This window comes from Phlebotomus papatasi, chromosome 1, assembly GCF_024763615.1.
Source record: "Phlebotomus papatasi isolate M1 chromosome 1, Ppap_2.1, whole genome shotgun sequence".
Classification (NCBI taxonomy): domain Eukaryota; kingdom Metazoa; phylum Arthropoda; class Insecta; order Diptera; family Psychodidae; genus Phlebotomus; species Phlebotomus papatasi.
Window position 1 is genome coordinate 91,673,426 of NC_077222.1, and position 13,266 is coordinate 91,686,691.

The 13,266-nt window shown below is 32.2% G+C and overlaps 1 protein-coding gene across 1 annotated transcript; it reads right to left on the reverse strand.

Annotated features, from left to right (window-relative positions):
• Nucleotides 1–7,500: 7,500 nt before the first annotated feature.
• On the reverse strand, nt 7,501–12,919 carry LOC129809734 (lysozyme c-1-like). Its single transcript, XM_055859780.1, has 3 exons — nt 12,629–12,919; nt 8,733–8,796; nt 7,501–8,657 (listed from the first exon to the last, which is right to left on the reverse strand). The coding sequence occupies exons 1-3, from the start codon at nt 12,851–12,853 to the stop codon at nt 8,464–8,466; spliced, it is 483 nt and encodes a 160-aa protein (XP_055715755.1). The 5' UTR covers nt 12,854–12,919; the 3' UTR covers nt 7,501–8,463.
• Nucleotides 12,920–13,266: the final 347 nt, after the last annotated feature.

Genomic DNA, 13,266 nt, shown 5'->3' on the forward strand with positions numbered 1-13,266 from the left:
ACAAATTCTAAAAATTATCAATATTATAGTATGATTACAGTTTTTCACATTATTATAGTGTGAAAAACTACACAACTTTATGGTATTTTTTGTCACATGATCAAAAATTAACACTATTATAGTTTGATCATAATTTTTAACACTATTATAGTGTGAAGCCTTGTGTATTTCAACCAAATTTGTTGAATTTTTAAACAAAAGTCGTGTAAAAATTGTTGAATTTCCAATTAAGACTTATACTTCAGCCGAGATGCTTTTCATTGGGCAAAAGTCATATAGAAAATCAAATATTTATATGCATAATAAGTATATCGTGATCAGATATAATCATTTCGCATTAGAGTGGATCCCGAGTACAGGAAAAACGGAAAAAACCAATTAAAATGTCTAAAAAGGCAAAAAAAAATCAAAATCTTCGAAATGAAATAAAAATTCAACAATAAACAGAATTCACCAATTTTTAAATTCGACAATTCCAAATTCAACATCTTGAAATTCAACAACTTTAAATTAAACACTTTTTCCAAATTTAACACTATAATAGTGGTGTGAAAGATTACACACTATAATAGTGTTAATTTTTTTTACTGTGTAGGAAACATGTTCTCGAAACTGCCTATGAGATTGGTCGAGATGACTAGATATAGATTCATTGCTAAATGGCTTGATTTTCTTAAAAGGGCGATTGGTTCTCTTGAACTCTATGCAGGGCTACAAGAGAGGCAAGCCAGCAAGGAGACCAAATGCCCCAATTCCAAGACAAGAATAATTCTGTCATTAGGGCTCGTCATTCAGAGGTAGCCAAGTGTTTAGGTGTAAAAATATGTCAACATTTTTTTATGTTAATTTTACACCTTTTTAAGGGTAAAATTAACATGAATAAGGGTGACTTTAACCCCTAATACACCTAAAAAGCATAATATTTACACCGATTTCGGATCAATACTGTAGGGTAAAATAAACATTTCCGGAATGTTATTTTAACTTTTTCGGATTTCTCTCAGACAGTGTAATAGATCGAAGGACCATAGATTATGTGGAAGGCGTGTCTTTAATCCATTCAGTTAATGTACTAGAAATACTTGAGATAGAATGTTCATAATATTTTGGAATTAGTTTCATACAGATTAATAGATGATTTTATTGAAAAGAATTTTTTTTATCTATAATGGAGGCGCGGGGAGCCGCTGTCAAACACACGTACTAACGGCCACTGAATTTAAATTCTGTACAGTAAATCATTACAAACTCAACTACCTACTACTTTAGACAATAAAATATGGAAGACTACCAGTCGATCGGAAGAAGTCTAACGATCCCTAATACCTTTCCCTTTTATTCATTTGAGGATCAATGGCCCAAAGATCGAAGGGGGAAACTTACGGTCAGTATAGACTTAACAGAAAAAAATATTTCGAAAAATCGTTCGTAAATGTTTGTAAATTCCTATGGGGACTTTAAAATGCTCGTAAATCGGATAACCCAGTAAAAAATTCGTAAAAGTTTGAATTTTTCACAAACATTGTATCGTAACATGATCACTTGAGTACTTTTTGTTTTTTTTTTACAAACATTTGTTCGCACATTTTTGTTAGTTTGGCAAAACTTTACGAACAAATGACAAAATTTCACGAACATTATTTTGTGTGTTTACAAACATTTACGAACAAATATATGTAAAAGAATAAAAAATGTTCGTTAAGTTCGTTACTGCTTAATTATGCAATAATATTTCAGATAATATTTTGAATCTTTAAACAATTCTCATAATGATTTAGATTTGAATCTCGCAATTTAGTCCATATGATTACAAAACAAAAATTATTGTGCGCTACCCATTAGAAATTTTCGTTACTGTAGGTCTTTAATTTCACGCTTTTAATAAAAGAAATTTAATAATTTTGGTGAAAAGTTATTACACATTTTTATTAAAAATTAGGAGAATTAGATTATTTCTAGCAAAAGGAGATCATTCATTTTCAACTCTTTGTGTAAAGGTCACTGAAGAAGTGAGAATAATTTTGTAAATTATATATATTTAGGGGAAACAGAACCTTTCTTTGATTGTCTTCTGTTTTATTCCATACAATGACGCTTCGAGGATTGATATCCTTTTATCAGGTATCGAATTGGCCAGAATAAGTCTTGAATTGGATTTTTTCTACCCAATTCGATATCTGATGAAAAATATATGAAACCAAGAGGCATCGCATGAACATTTTGAACGTCTTTAATGCTACGACAGCAAAATGGCTAAAGCATCACTGGATACCCTTCCCAGTTTGAACGTCCTTTGGACAAACTTTTTAACAAGCATGTAACTAATCTTCCTCTTAAAGTCGGGATGCAGTTTTAGAAATATTACGTCAAAAAGTCCGATAGGAGAAAAAAATTGCCCTGAAAGTAGTTACATATCCAGAACTCTATTATCTCCCTGCAAAGTGGGATTTAAAACTTTTCGTAACTTTCGTACTTGTGTCGAAAGTCTTTCCCATTGCGTAATAGAAAACTATTGGACTTTTTTTCTTCACGTTTCGTATCCTCAAAACTTGTTCTGCAATGCTGTAAGTGTTTTATCAGAGTGGGAAAATTTCAGCAAAAGAATTACTATGTAAAATGTGCTTACAACTTTATATTTTCGTACGTAAGTGTACTAAGCACTTACTATGACGACGTCACTAAAATAAGTTAATAATTCAGTATGTTCCCTAAAGCCTAAACATTTATCGGACGTTCAATTATATTTCATTAGCAACAAAATGAACGAAATTGACCTATTTTAATCTAAATTAATTAATCTCAAAATTGCTTATGCAATATAATTATAAAGATTACAATCTATGGGATGTAGCAGGAAGTAGACGAAAAATTGCATATTTTAGGTCTTTTTTCATTTTAATTTTTTGCAATAGTGTTTCAAGGATTATTAGGAATGTGCCAATGCTTCACCTAAAGAGGATATTTTAGAGTATTTCGAGAGAAAATAAATCATCCATTTTCTAGTGAAAAAATCGTTTTAAAGTAATCTAACTCTAGTAAGAATTGTATTTCCTGAAAGATATCTTATTCTAGTTTGTATATTTCGATTTATAAATGCGAAAAAACTACAAGTATGAGTTTTAGAAGAAAAAAAGGAAGACCGCCTGAGGACGCTGTTATTGGTTCAGACGGTTCAGACGTAAAATTTTCAAAAATTACCGATTTTTTAAATTTTTTTGGTTCTGGTAAAATATATTATTATTTTGCAACATATTAATCATGGAAACAATTGAAATGATACGGAGACTACCCAGAATCACAGCGAACAGATTGGGCTTTTCTACATGGTCATTGTTTTTTACACAGCACCAATACAATTTTACATTGCTTTTAAAGACCTGAAAATATTTCCCGCCTTCGACATTTACTTATGCCCTAGACACACTTACGACTTAAGCCGAGAGACGGCTTAGTGGAAAATAATAAAAATGTGGTTTAACCATTATTTTGGATATAATTACGCTAAGTCGTCTCTCAGCTAATCTTCAATTCTGTCGACGCCCTTACACTAGCGGTCGCTGCGCTCAGTGAGTGATGAATTCGAAAGCAATGAAGGCGTCATTTTGACTTTTTCATGACTTCTTCGAAAAACGATGAAAAAGCAAAAAGCCCAGTCTGTTTTCTGTGGATGAGTAAAACGGTCGATTTCTGCGAATTAAGCGAAATTGATAAAGAAGAAGACTTCAACAGTGATGAAAAATTCCCTAATTTCGACATTTAATTCCCCAGATCCTGAAATAAGGCCAAAAGATGAGCAATGTATCTCAAAGTATCTTCAAATTATACAAGAAGGTGACGTTTTCACAGCTTGACCTGTGACCTATTCGTTAAAAATCAGTCTCATTGACACCCTTCAACTTCTTTAACCCTTTAACGACGAGACATTTTTCTCGGACCAAAAATCAGCAAAAAAATGAAACCAGTGAACAAAATCAGTAAAAGGTCTTATGGGCTTCGAAAAGACAACAGTGTCTGATTTGGTGTAGTTTTTGTCTCTATGAACGATAGGAACAAAAATAGTCTAAAAATTTAAGTAATTTTTCTGACAATACTAAAGAATGATAATTTTCAATCTATTGAAAAATATTATGTTGGAGTATTGTAATTTCTTTTCTCAAAATGGTTTTGCTTAAAAAAATTAGTATAAAAAATATTTAAAATTAATTTTCATTATCAGAATTTTTAAAAATTCATCATTTTTTAGCTTAAATGTTTACTACATAGCAAATTGCTAGAGACTTCTAAAAAATATCCTAGATTCCTTCAACCTTATATTTTGCAATTACGTATAAACATAAGGAAAAAAATAACTTTAGGTAGTCAGGAAAATTATTTTCTTTATGGGACACCGGTGTCCCAATCGTCCTTAAAGGGTTAACGTCTAATTCTAAAAATTCTGAACGTTTTTTCCTAAAAATTATCATTTTTTAGATAATCATAGAACTTTCATCTATGAAAAACGTTTAAAATTTATTGTTTATATTACTATATGTACACTATTTTTCAATAAACATATTTCAGACTTTTGATGCCTTATGGCCTCTACACATTGGGAGCAATTTTTGTCAAAAATTGCTTTTTTGAAGGAAATTCCCTGCAGCGTTGTAGGGAGAAACGTCAAATTTCTGTCAAAAACGCAATTTTTGACGAAAATTGCTCCCAATGTGTAGACACCTTTAAACAGAAATGACCGTCTCCAGGCGGTCTTTACCTTTTCTCACCTGTCGCCCAAACGAAAAGAGATTATGAAGAACGGATGATTTTTTTTTGATTTTAGTGGACCATTAATTACCTTAGACTAAATTATGTAACTACTTTTTTGCATATTAAAGAAAATACTGTTAGAGGATTAAGGCCTCTACTCATTAGGAGCGATTTTTGTCAAAAATTGCATTATTGATAAAATTTTGACGTTTCTAGTAGGGGAAAGTACTCTCCCTTCAAACGTTTATGCCTTCGAATAATGTAAATTTCTTATACTTTTTCTAAGATATTTCCACATTATTGTTACATAATTATCAATAATTGATAATAAGCTAGCTAATATTTAATAGAAATGTTTAAGTCTCTTAGAAAAACTTAAGGAAAATTTACATTATTCGAAGGCATGAACATTCGAAGGGAGAGTACTTTGGATACCCTACAGCATTGCGAGCAATTACCTTCAAAAAAAGCGAAATTTGACGAAAATTGCTTCCCTATGTGTACACAGAAAAAAATATTTTGTAAAAATGTTCGTAAATGTTTGTGAATTCCTATGGGGGAGTTACAAAATGCTCGTAAATCGCACAACCCACAAACAAGTTCGTAAAAGTTTGTACTTTTTTCACAAACATTGTTCGTAACATGATCGTTTGACGAACATTTTTTGTACTTTTACAAACATTTGTTCGTAAATGTTCGTAAGCACACAAAAATGTTCGTAAAATTTGTCATTTGTTCGTAAATGTTCGTAAAATGTTCGACAGGAACAATGTTTGTGAAAAAAGTACAAAATTTTACGAACATCTTTGTGGGTTATACGATTCACGAGCATTTTGTAACTCCTTCATAGGAATTCACAAACATTTACGAACATTTTTACAAAATATTTTTTCTGTGTAGTAACCTTTAGATGGAAACGTTAAAATTCTGCTAAAAATGCAATTTTTGACGAAAACTGCTCCCAATGTGTAGATACCTTTATACCCAACGCACAATAACTTTTGTTTAGTAAACATGTTGTTGACATTTCAATGAGAATGAGTGAGATCTAGATCTAGTCATCTCGCTCATTCTCACGGGAAATTTTGAAAACATGTTTACAAACAAAAGTTATTGTGCGTTGGGCATTACACACGAAAATACGTATTTTCTAATTTTCCAAACTGTTTGGAGGGGTAAATGAAGATTAAAATGATAAAATCTTCATGACCATGTCACATATAAGATTAATATTAAGATTAATACTTTCTGAACTTCGAGAATTCGAACAAAGGATAGCAAGTGTTTTATCTTGCCTCTCTTTCGCGTTTTGCTAGAAAACTGACCGAATCACAGTTGGCACGCTCGGAAAATTGCTCGAATTGCCTGTAATACGATTCAGAAAGTAATTAATACGAACAGTAATATCTTACTCATCGTATTACTCCACTAGAGTGTACTCTTTCTAACACACGTGATATTCCATTTGAAATTTTGCATACTATATACCTCTCTTTCCGGCTTTTCTTAATATTAATATTACGGCGTTATCACAATTGCACATTAAAATTTTAATGTGATCCACATTAATTGTCGCTTGTGAGCATCCAAATATGTTATTTGTGTCTTTGAGTCACTTAATATTTGGGGTTTTTCTATTTATTGATAAAGAAGTGGACTTGGCCTGCAAATATAAGTTTAAATTTACCTAAAGCATAAATATTTTTCATATTAAAAAATTAAAGAGAAAATTGCATTAATTTTTCGTATTAATGCTATAAATGAATTTAAATCAAATTTTGCGGGCCAAGTCTACCTTTTTATTAGCAAATAGATCAAATTTTGAATATAAAATGATTCAAACACACAAATTACATATTTGGACTCTCACCAGCGACAATTAATGTGAATCATATTAAAATTTTAATGTGCAAGTGTGATAACACAGTTGGTCTTATATGTGACATCACGGTCACAAGGAAAGTGCTACTGCAAATGCCTGATTTTCTCAACTTGAAACTATGCCTGTCTGTGTAAGCATTATTATTAAAAAGAAAGAAAAAAAAACAAAGAAAAATGAACCATGAAAACAACCAATTTCAGATGAAAAACCAATTTTAAAAGTACTCTTGTTTCTTTTTTTTTAATGAAGAAAAAAAGAAGAAAAAACTAATAGTAACATAAAGTATAATAATGCGGTAATAAATGTATATTTTTAATTTATTTAATAATTAATGATATATAAATAGGATTTAAAAGAAAGTGAAGATAAAGAAAATGTAAAAAGGATTTATAGAGACATGAATTGAAGAAAGAAGATGATAAAACAAGGTGTTACTGTATACCACGTTCTTTTGCGCACTGAAACGTGACAATGGAGGATATTCTAGTGATAGTGTGTGAGTGAAAAATAAGTGGAAAAGAACTGATTTAAAAAAAAAAGAGGATGAAGGTGTGAAAATAGTGAGATAGAAAGGCCACTTGCTGGAAAATTTTGTGAGAAACGCATCTGAAATATCTTGGGTAGTTGCATGAAACATGTTTCACGATCAGAGTTGCATGCTATTTCTTGGGTATTTCGGTTGAGTTTCTTCAAGAGTTTTCAGCAGGAAAATGTAGTAAAAAATGCTAAGTAATCATGTATTTAAAAAAAAAAGAAAGTGAGACATTTGATAAGACAACCACCCCAAATTTGTGTTAATAAATTTAAAGAAAAAAAGAAAAGAAAATGAAAAGAAACGAGAAAGAGGAACCAGAGAGGCAATTTAGCGGGCTACATTTAACAAACCACCATAAAAACTCATGAAAATAATCATTTATTTTACCTTCTCTTTTTGCCAATTGTCGGTGGCATAAGTTAACACTGCAAAAGAATCATAATTTTGTGTTTTATTCACGTGAGCAACTTGCTTTGGAAAATAAATAATTCAAGATGCCACGATTTTCTGTTGAAAGACAAATTTTCTGTGAGATGGAAAATTGAAGCTACGAAAATTTTTGATTTTCGAGAAAGATTAATGTTGAGCGAAGAAATAGAAACGCAAGAGAGCAAACTAAGTCATATACATAACATAATGTAATTAATTGTAATAAATTTTAGGCTTCTGCTAAAACAAAAAAAAAAAGATAAAAGAAAAATCAACCAAGAAAATATCTGAAAATAATCTGAAAATGCTGAACAATTGAGTTTCAACCATTTTACGAGAGAATTTTATTTTGAAATTTGTTATTTTTACCAATTAAAAAATGGAAAATTTCGATTTTTTCTGTTTATGCATTCAAAGACAAAAAATTACTTACCAAAAAGCAGCATAATTAATTTTTTTGAAGCAAAGAAAAAAATCACACAAAACACTGCAATGAGCAATATTAATTGTTGTTGAAACGTAAAGAATAAAAAACAAGAAATTAAAAAAAAAACCACAAGAATTTATTATTTTGTGAATGTAAAATAAAATCTTCCAAATGAGAAGGGAAAACAAAAAGAATTTCACATCAAAATTTGCAAATTTTTGTTTTGAAAATGAAGATCCAAGGAAAGGAGGTATTGATAATAGGTGAAAAAAAAATTGGAGAAATAGGCTGAGGAATCTTGCGAAGATCATTTCAAAGGTGTTGAAAGAAAACGAAAGAGGATGGAATAATTTTCTCAGTTTTACTAATGAATCCATATTGTAAATTCTTTACATTACATACATAATGAATGTAACAAAAAAATAATATATAAAATATTATTGAAAGCTATGATGAAGATGGGCTGTTTTCACTGTCAATGGGATTGAGGGGGCGTCCACCGTAGGGGAGGCACTCAACGGGGATTCCGGGCAGAGTTCCCTGGCACCATTTCTTCCAGCCGTTCCAGGCTGAAAAGCCATGGCGAGCATAGATCTTCTTCACGCACTCTAAGTCGTCACTTAAGTCATCATCCACGAGATCTGTTGGCATGGTAGGTGATTCAGATAGAAATTTTTGATTTCAGAAATTTTTAAAAAGGTATTGCAGGAACTCACCGTAGCAATCTATGTTACAATCGTGGTCAGCCTTTCCAACTCCACACCAAAAGTTCTCGTTGATCTAAAAAAAGGTAGGTAGGATCATTTAGGAAAAGAAAATTCATAAAGGACGTACAGTTGAATTACAGTTGAAACTCAAAATTAATGAAAAAGCAGCCTTGTGGTGCCACTCCAAGGGAAAATTAACATGTTTTTTAGCACTGTGCTGTTCTCAAATGCTTCTGCATTATCGACTTTTCTTTGGATTGGTTCTTGTCTTGACTGTTTTTCTTAGTCCCCGCTGTGTTTATCACAGAAACCAACACGAAAAGTCGATTATGCAAAAGCATTTGAGAACAGTAGTGCTAAAAAAAATATGTTCATTTTTAAATTATCCCTTTACTATGAATAAAAATGCTTTTCAATGTTTCCAGTTCATATTTTTTGTATTGAATATCGAATTTGATTTTTGTGAAACATACCAAATTTAAAAGCTAATGACAAGCCTATAACAGATTATTGTAGGTGAGACTCTTATAGTGAGCTAACTCGGATTGCATGTAAATTCGATTTGGAACAAAAGATGAGAAACAGTATGCAGCAATTTGGAAACGAATTTCTGAAAAATTGCAAATCTTTTATTTAGATCAAAATATCTAGGATGCAAATGAATTGACAGATAGATAAAAGTGGAATATAGACCAGAGCAGGGGCCTCTCGACATTTCATTTTTCCATTACGTTTTTGCATAGAGGCACTGAAGACTATTGGCAAGTTTTTTCCTAAAGAGAATTGACTTATCAGTCTGATATATTTCGAAATCGTGCATAAAAAGCTATCTAAAAATACATATTTCATAATGTTCGCCAAAAAAATACAAGAACTACGAGTAAATTTGTTTAAGTCGCCGTGCAATGGCTGCAAAATTTTTACAAGGAAAATTGAAAAAGAGCTTCACTTTTTATTAGGCTTGATGGGACCCTGGACCAGAATCTCCTCTATAATTTTGCCCCAAAATTTGATCTTATCGGTTGCTCGGTAGCCGAGATAATACAATTTATTTCTTATGGAACACGTTTTTTGACCACCGCGGGCATTTTTTCCATGTGACGAACTAGCAATATCAAAGAATGATTGTTTTTTTTTAGAATTTTCTTTTAAACTTTATTTTAAATAGCTTAGTCGAGTAAAAGTGGTCATAGAAGCACTTGCGTACTTTCGCAGCGTTGGGAAAAACTTTTCTTTACACTATGACAAAATCGGACTTATGGCATAATCTGAGCAAAAAAGTAATGTATGGACGAAATATAGATATAAATGTCCTCTACAATTATATCGAAATAATCATCAAAATCGGTTGAGCAAGAGTCGAGATCGAGATAATTCATTTTATGTAATATGCAAAATTGGTTCGTCGACTCTTGCGCCCCTAGCGTTAGTCCTATGAAGTTCAAATGTACTAAAAAGTTGTACCGCTTGCTGATACATTTAATTCCGTTCTATTTCACTCATAAAAATCAGCCAAATAGAACCGGAGCTATGGAGTTTTGAATTTTATGAACTTTGATTATATCTCCGGTTCTATTCTAACCACTGTGAACCCAGGCCACAAAATGCCCAATGGCGTTTTTTTTAGAAAAATGAGTTTGATTTTTGACGCTATCGCAGCGCCACATGCGGTAACTTTTTGAACTTTCATCTAAAAGTGCAACCAAAATTAAGGTCAAAATGTTAATTAGGATCGGAGATATAAACCGGTCAATTTTTGAACTTTGGCTCCATATAGCTCGGATCAGGGAAGTCCTGAAACCGGAGGCAGACAAAATCCCGAAAGAGCCTAAATCTCGAATGATTAATATCCTGAAAGGGATGAAATTATACGGAGGAGAATTTTAAAGTATTTTCCCAAGACACAAAAAATTTGCCTTTGCCTTCAGCAAGCGCTGCTGGTGCAATCTTGGGAGTAGCTATGACACTTTTAAGAATTCGGGATTAGGGGAATGCGCGCAACTTTCGGATGATTGAATTTGCCCCATTATAATATTATATATTAATAGCTAGTGCAACGCTTCAAATTTTTAGAAAAGAACTATTGGTGAAATCCATAAAGAACATAGAGAAAAAATTTAATTGTGCGAAGCTTGAGTCATCCGAAGGTAGCGTTCTTTCCCCTACGGCCCCTACGGCTTTCAGGATTTTGGCTTTTGGGATTTTGACCAGGATCCTCCTGAAACATCTAATTTTATCGGACACCAAAGTCTACGTATCGTGGAGTAAAAATTTTTAGTGGTCGGTCATAGCTACATATAACAACGCCGACAAGATGTTTCGGGGTCAACGAAGAAGCAGGAAAGCAACATGAAATTATTGCAACCCCGCAAGACTGGACCAATCTCATCAAGTCCATAGGAAAAACCAAAAAATTTGAAGTCATAATAATGACAGCAAATGATTTTGTGTCCTTAAGTGAACTAGAAAGCAACATTACATATCGCAAGAATGATGCAGAAGACAATAAAAGAAATTGGTTCCAAACACGAAAATTAAAGTAATGAGAAGGAGAAACCAAAGTCCATTGACTGACTTCTTTAAAATTACTTTTTGTGTTTGATAGGCATAATATGCGGCTAATGGCCTCTACACATTAGAGAAATTTATGTCCATATTGAAGAGTTTTTCCTACACAAGCGTAGAGAATTTTTTTCAATATGGACATAAAGTTCTCTAGTGTGTAGAAGCCATAAAAATGGATTTTGATGAATAAGTATTTTTCGATAAAAGAAAAATTCACCTTACTTTTTGAACACACCTCGAATATGCAAATATTGTTTATATTTTCATTTCGGAGGTGAAATCCTAAAAGCCAAAATCTCGAAAGCCAAAATTTCAAATTCTTAAAAGTGTTATAGCTACTCCTACGATTGAACCTGCGCTTCCTAAAGGTCCTAAAGGTCAGATCTTTCAGCTCTGAGAAAATGTAAACGTTTTATAATGAGCATATTCTTATAGGAAATTTACTGCTCTACAACATTGCAGAAGACTATTTTCCTCAATCTCGAAAGAAATGTGATTTTCGAATCATTTTCTAAAAGTCAATTTTGTGGAGATTCTCAAAATTTCTGGGGCAAATTTTGTCAGTCTTCGGATAATTTGTGACGTTTTACTCTCGCAAACGTTAAAAGTATCAAATAGACATATTTTTATAGGAAATTTATTCCTCTACAACTTTGTCGAAGATAATTTTTCTCTATCTTCGAGAAATGTGCTTAAATTGAGTTAATCAGTATTGATATTTTCTGTATGCCAAATATTTCACAAATAAAGCTAAAAATTTCATTATTTTTTATTTTACACAATCCTTCCTCGAATCCCTTGAAACTTTGTAAGTTTAAGAAGGTTCATGAAGGCTATAATAAAAATTTCAAGTCTCAGTCTCTTTTATTTTAAAAAAATAGTGAATATTGAAATTTTCGTTTTGAGAAATTTTGCCCCAGTCTCCCCTATGGAAAGCAAATACAATTGCTGTTCCAACTGACAATTTATTGGGAAAATGTAACAGACCTATTCTTAATGTGGAAGCTGTCAGATCCTAAAATAATTTTATATATTTTTAAATGCAAGTACAATTAATTTATCTCAATTAAAAATATAAGTTGAATAAAGCTGGTCGATCTTAACATGTATTTATTTCTTTTTTTTTTTTTTAAATAATTCTTATCGGTTATCAATTGTTTCGTCAATTCATAATAATTGTTTTGTGAGGCCCATTTACCGATAAACTCATTGAAAAATAAAGAAATATATTTTCGTAGAAAAGCAGATAATAAAATTTGCTAGAACTTATCACAATTGCTCACAATTTGTCTTAAAAGTCCTTGAAATTGCGCCTCAAAGTTCTTCATGAATATACGCACCTGAAAGAGTCCCCAGTCGAATGATCCATTGGAATTTGGTCCTCCGACGGCTGAACTGTTGAAACTGCTCTCGGACTGAATGAGACAATACCAGTCAGGGATCTGTTCCAGAGGAAATCCTTCGTCCAGGAGAATAGGTAGGAGTTCGCACTTTGTAAACTTCTTCGCTTCACTCTTTTCCAGAAGCGCAGAAAGCACTAAAATCACAAAAACTGCCACTTTCATTGTAACTGTCGCGAGTAGTTCTTGGGAGGAACCAGTTGTGAGAAATCTGGGAACTCAGGCCGACACTTCCACTTTTATATCGATGGCAGAAGAGCGGAAAATAACAAACTCAATGGATTTGTATCGTTTTCGGTCGTAAATTAAGAGGAGTGTACTAAGACACTTTAATCACCTTTTCGGTAATGGGACCTTTTGTCTCCCGCGGCAAAATCAATCACCAGATAATCTTTAATCGAGTCTTTTTTGCTTGTACGAAATCACCAGGTGAGATCCCCCGTCTCTTGACTCAGATAACTTCCGGATAATCTCAGGAATGTGACGCCCACTTGGAGGCTTCCGAATTTGAGTAATTTTTCCAGTGAACTTCTTCGAAGTGATTTAGAGAAGATTGAACTGGTCAATTGGGTCAATTG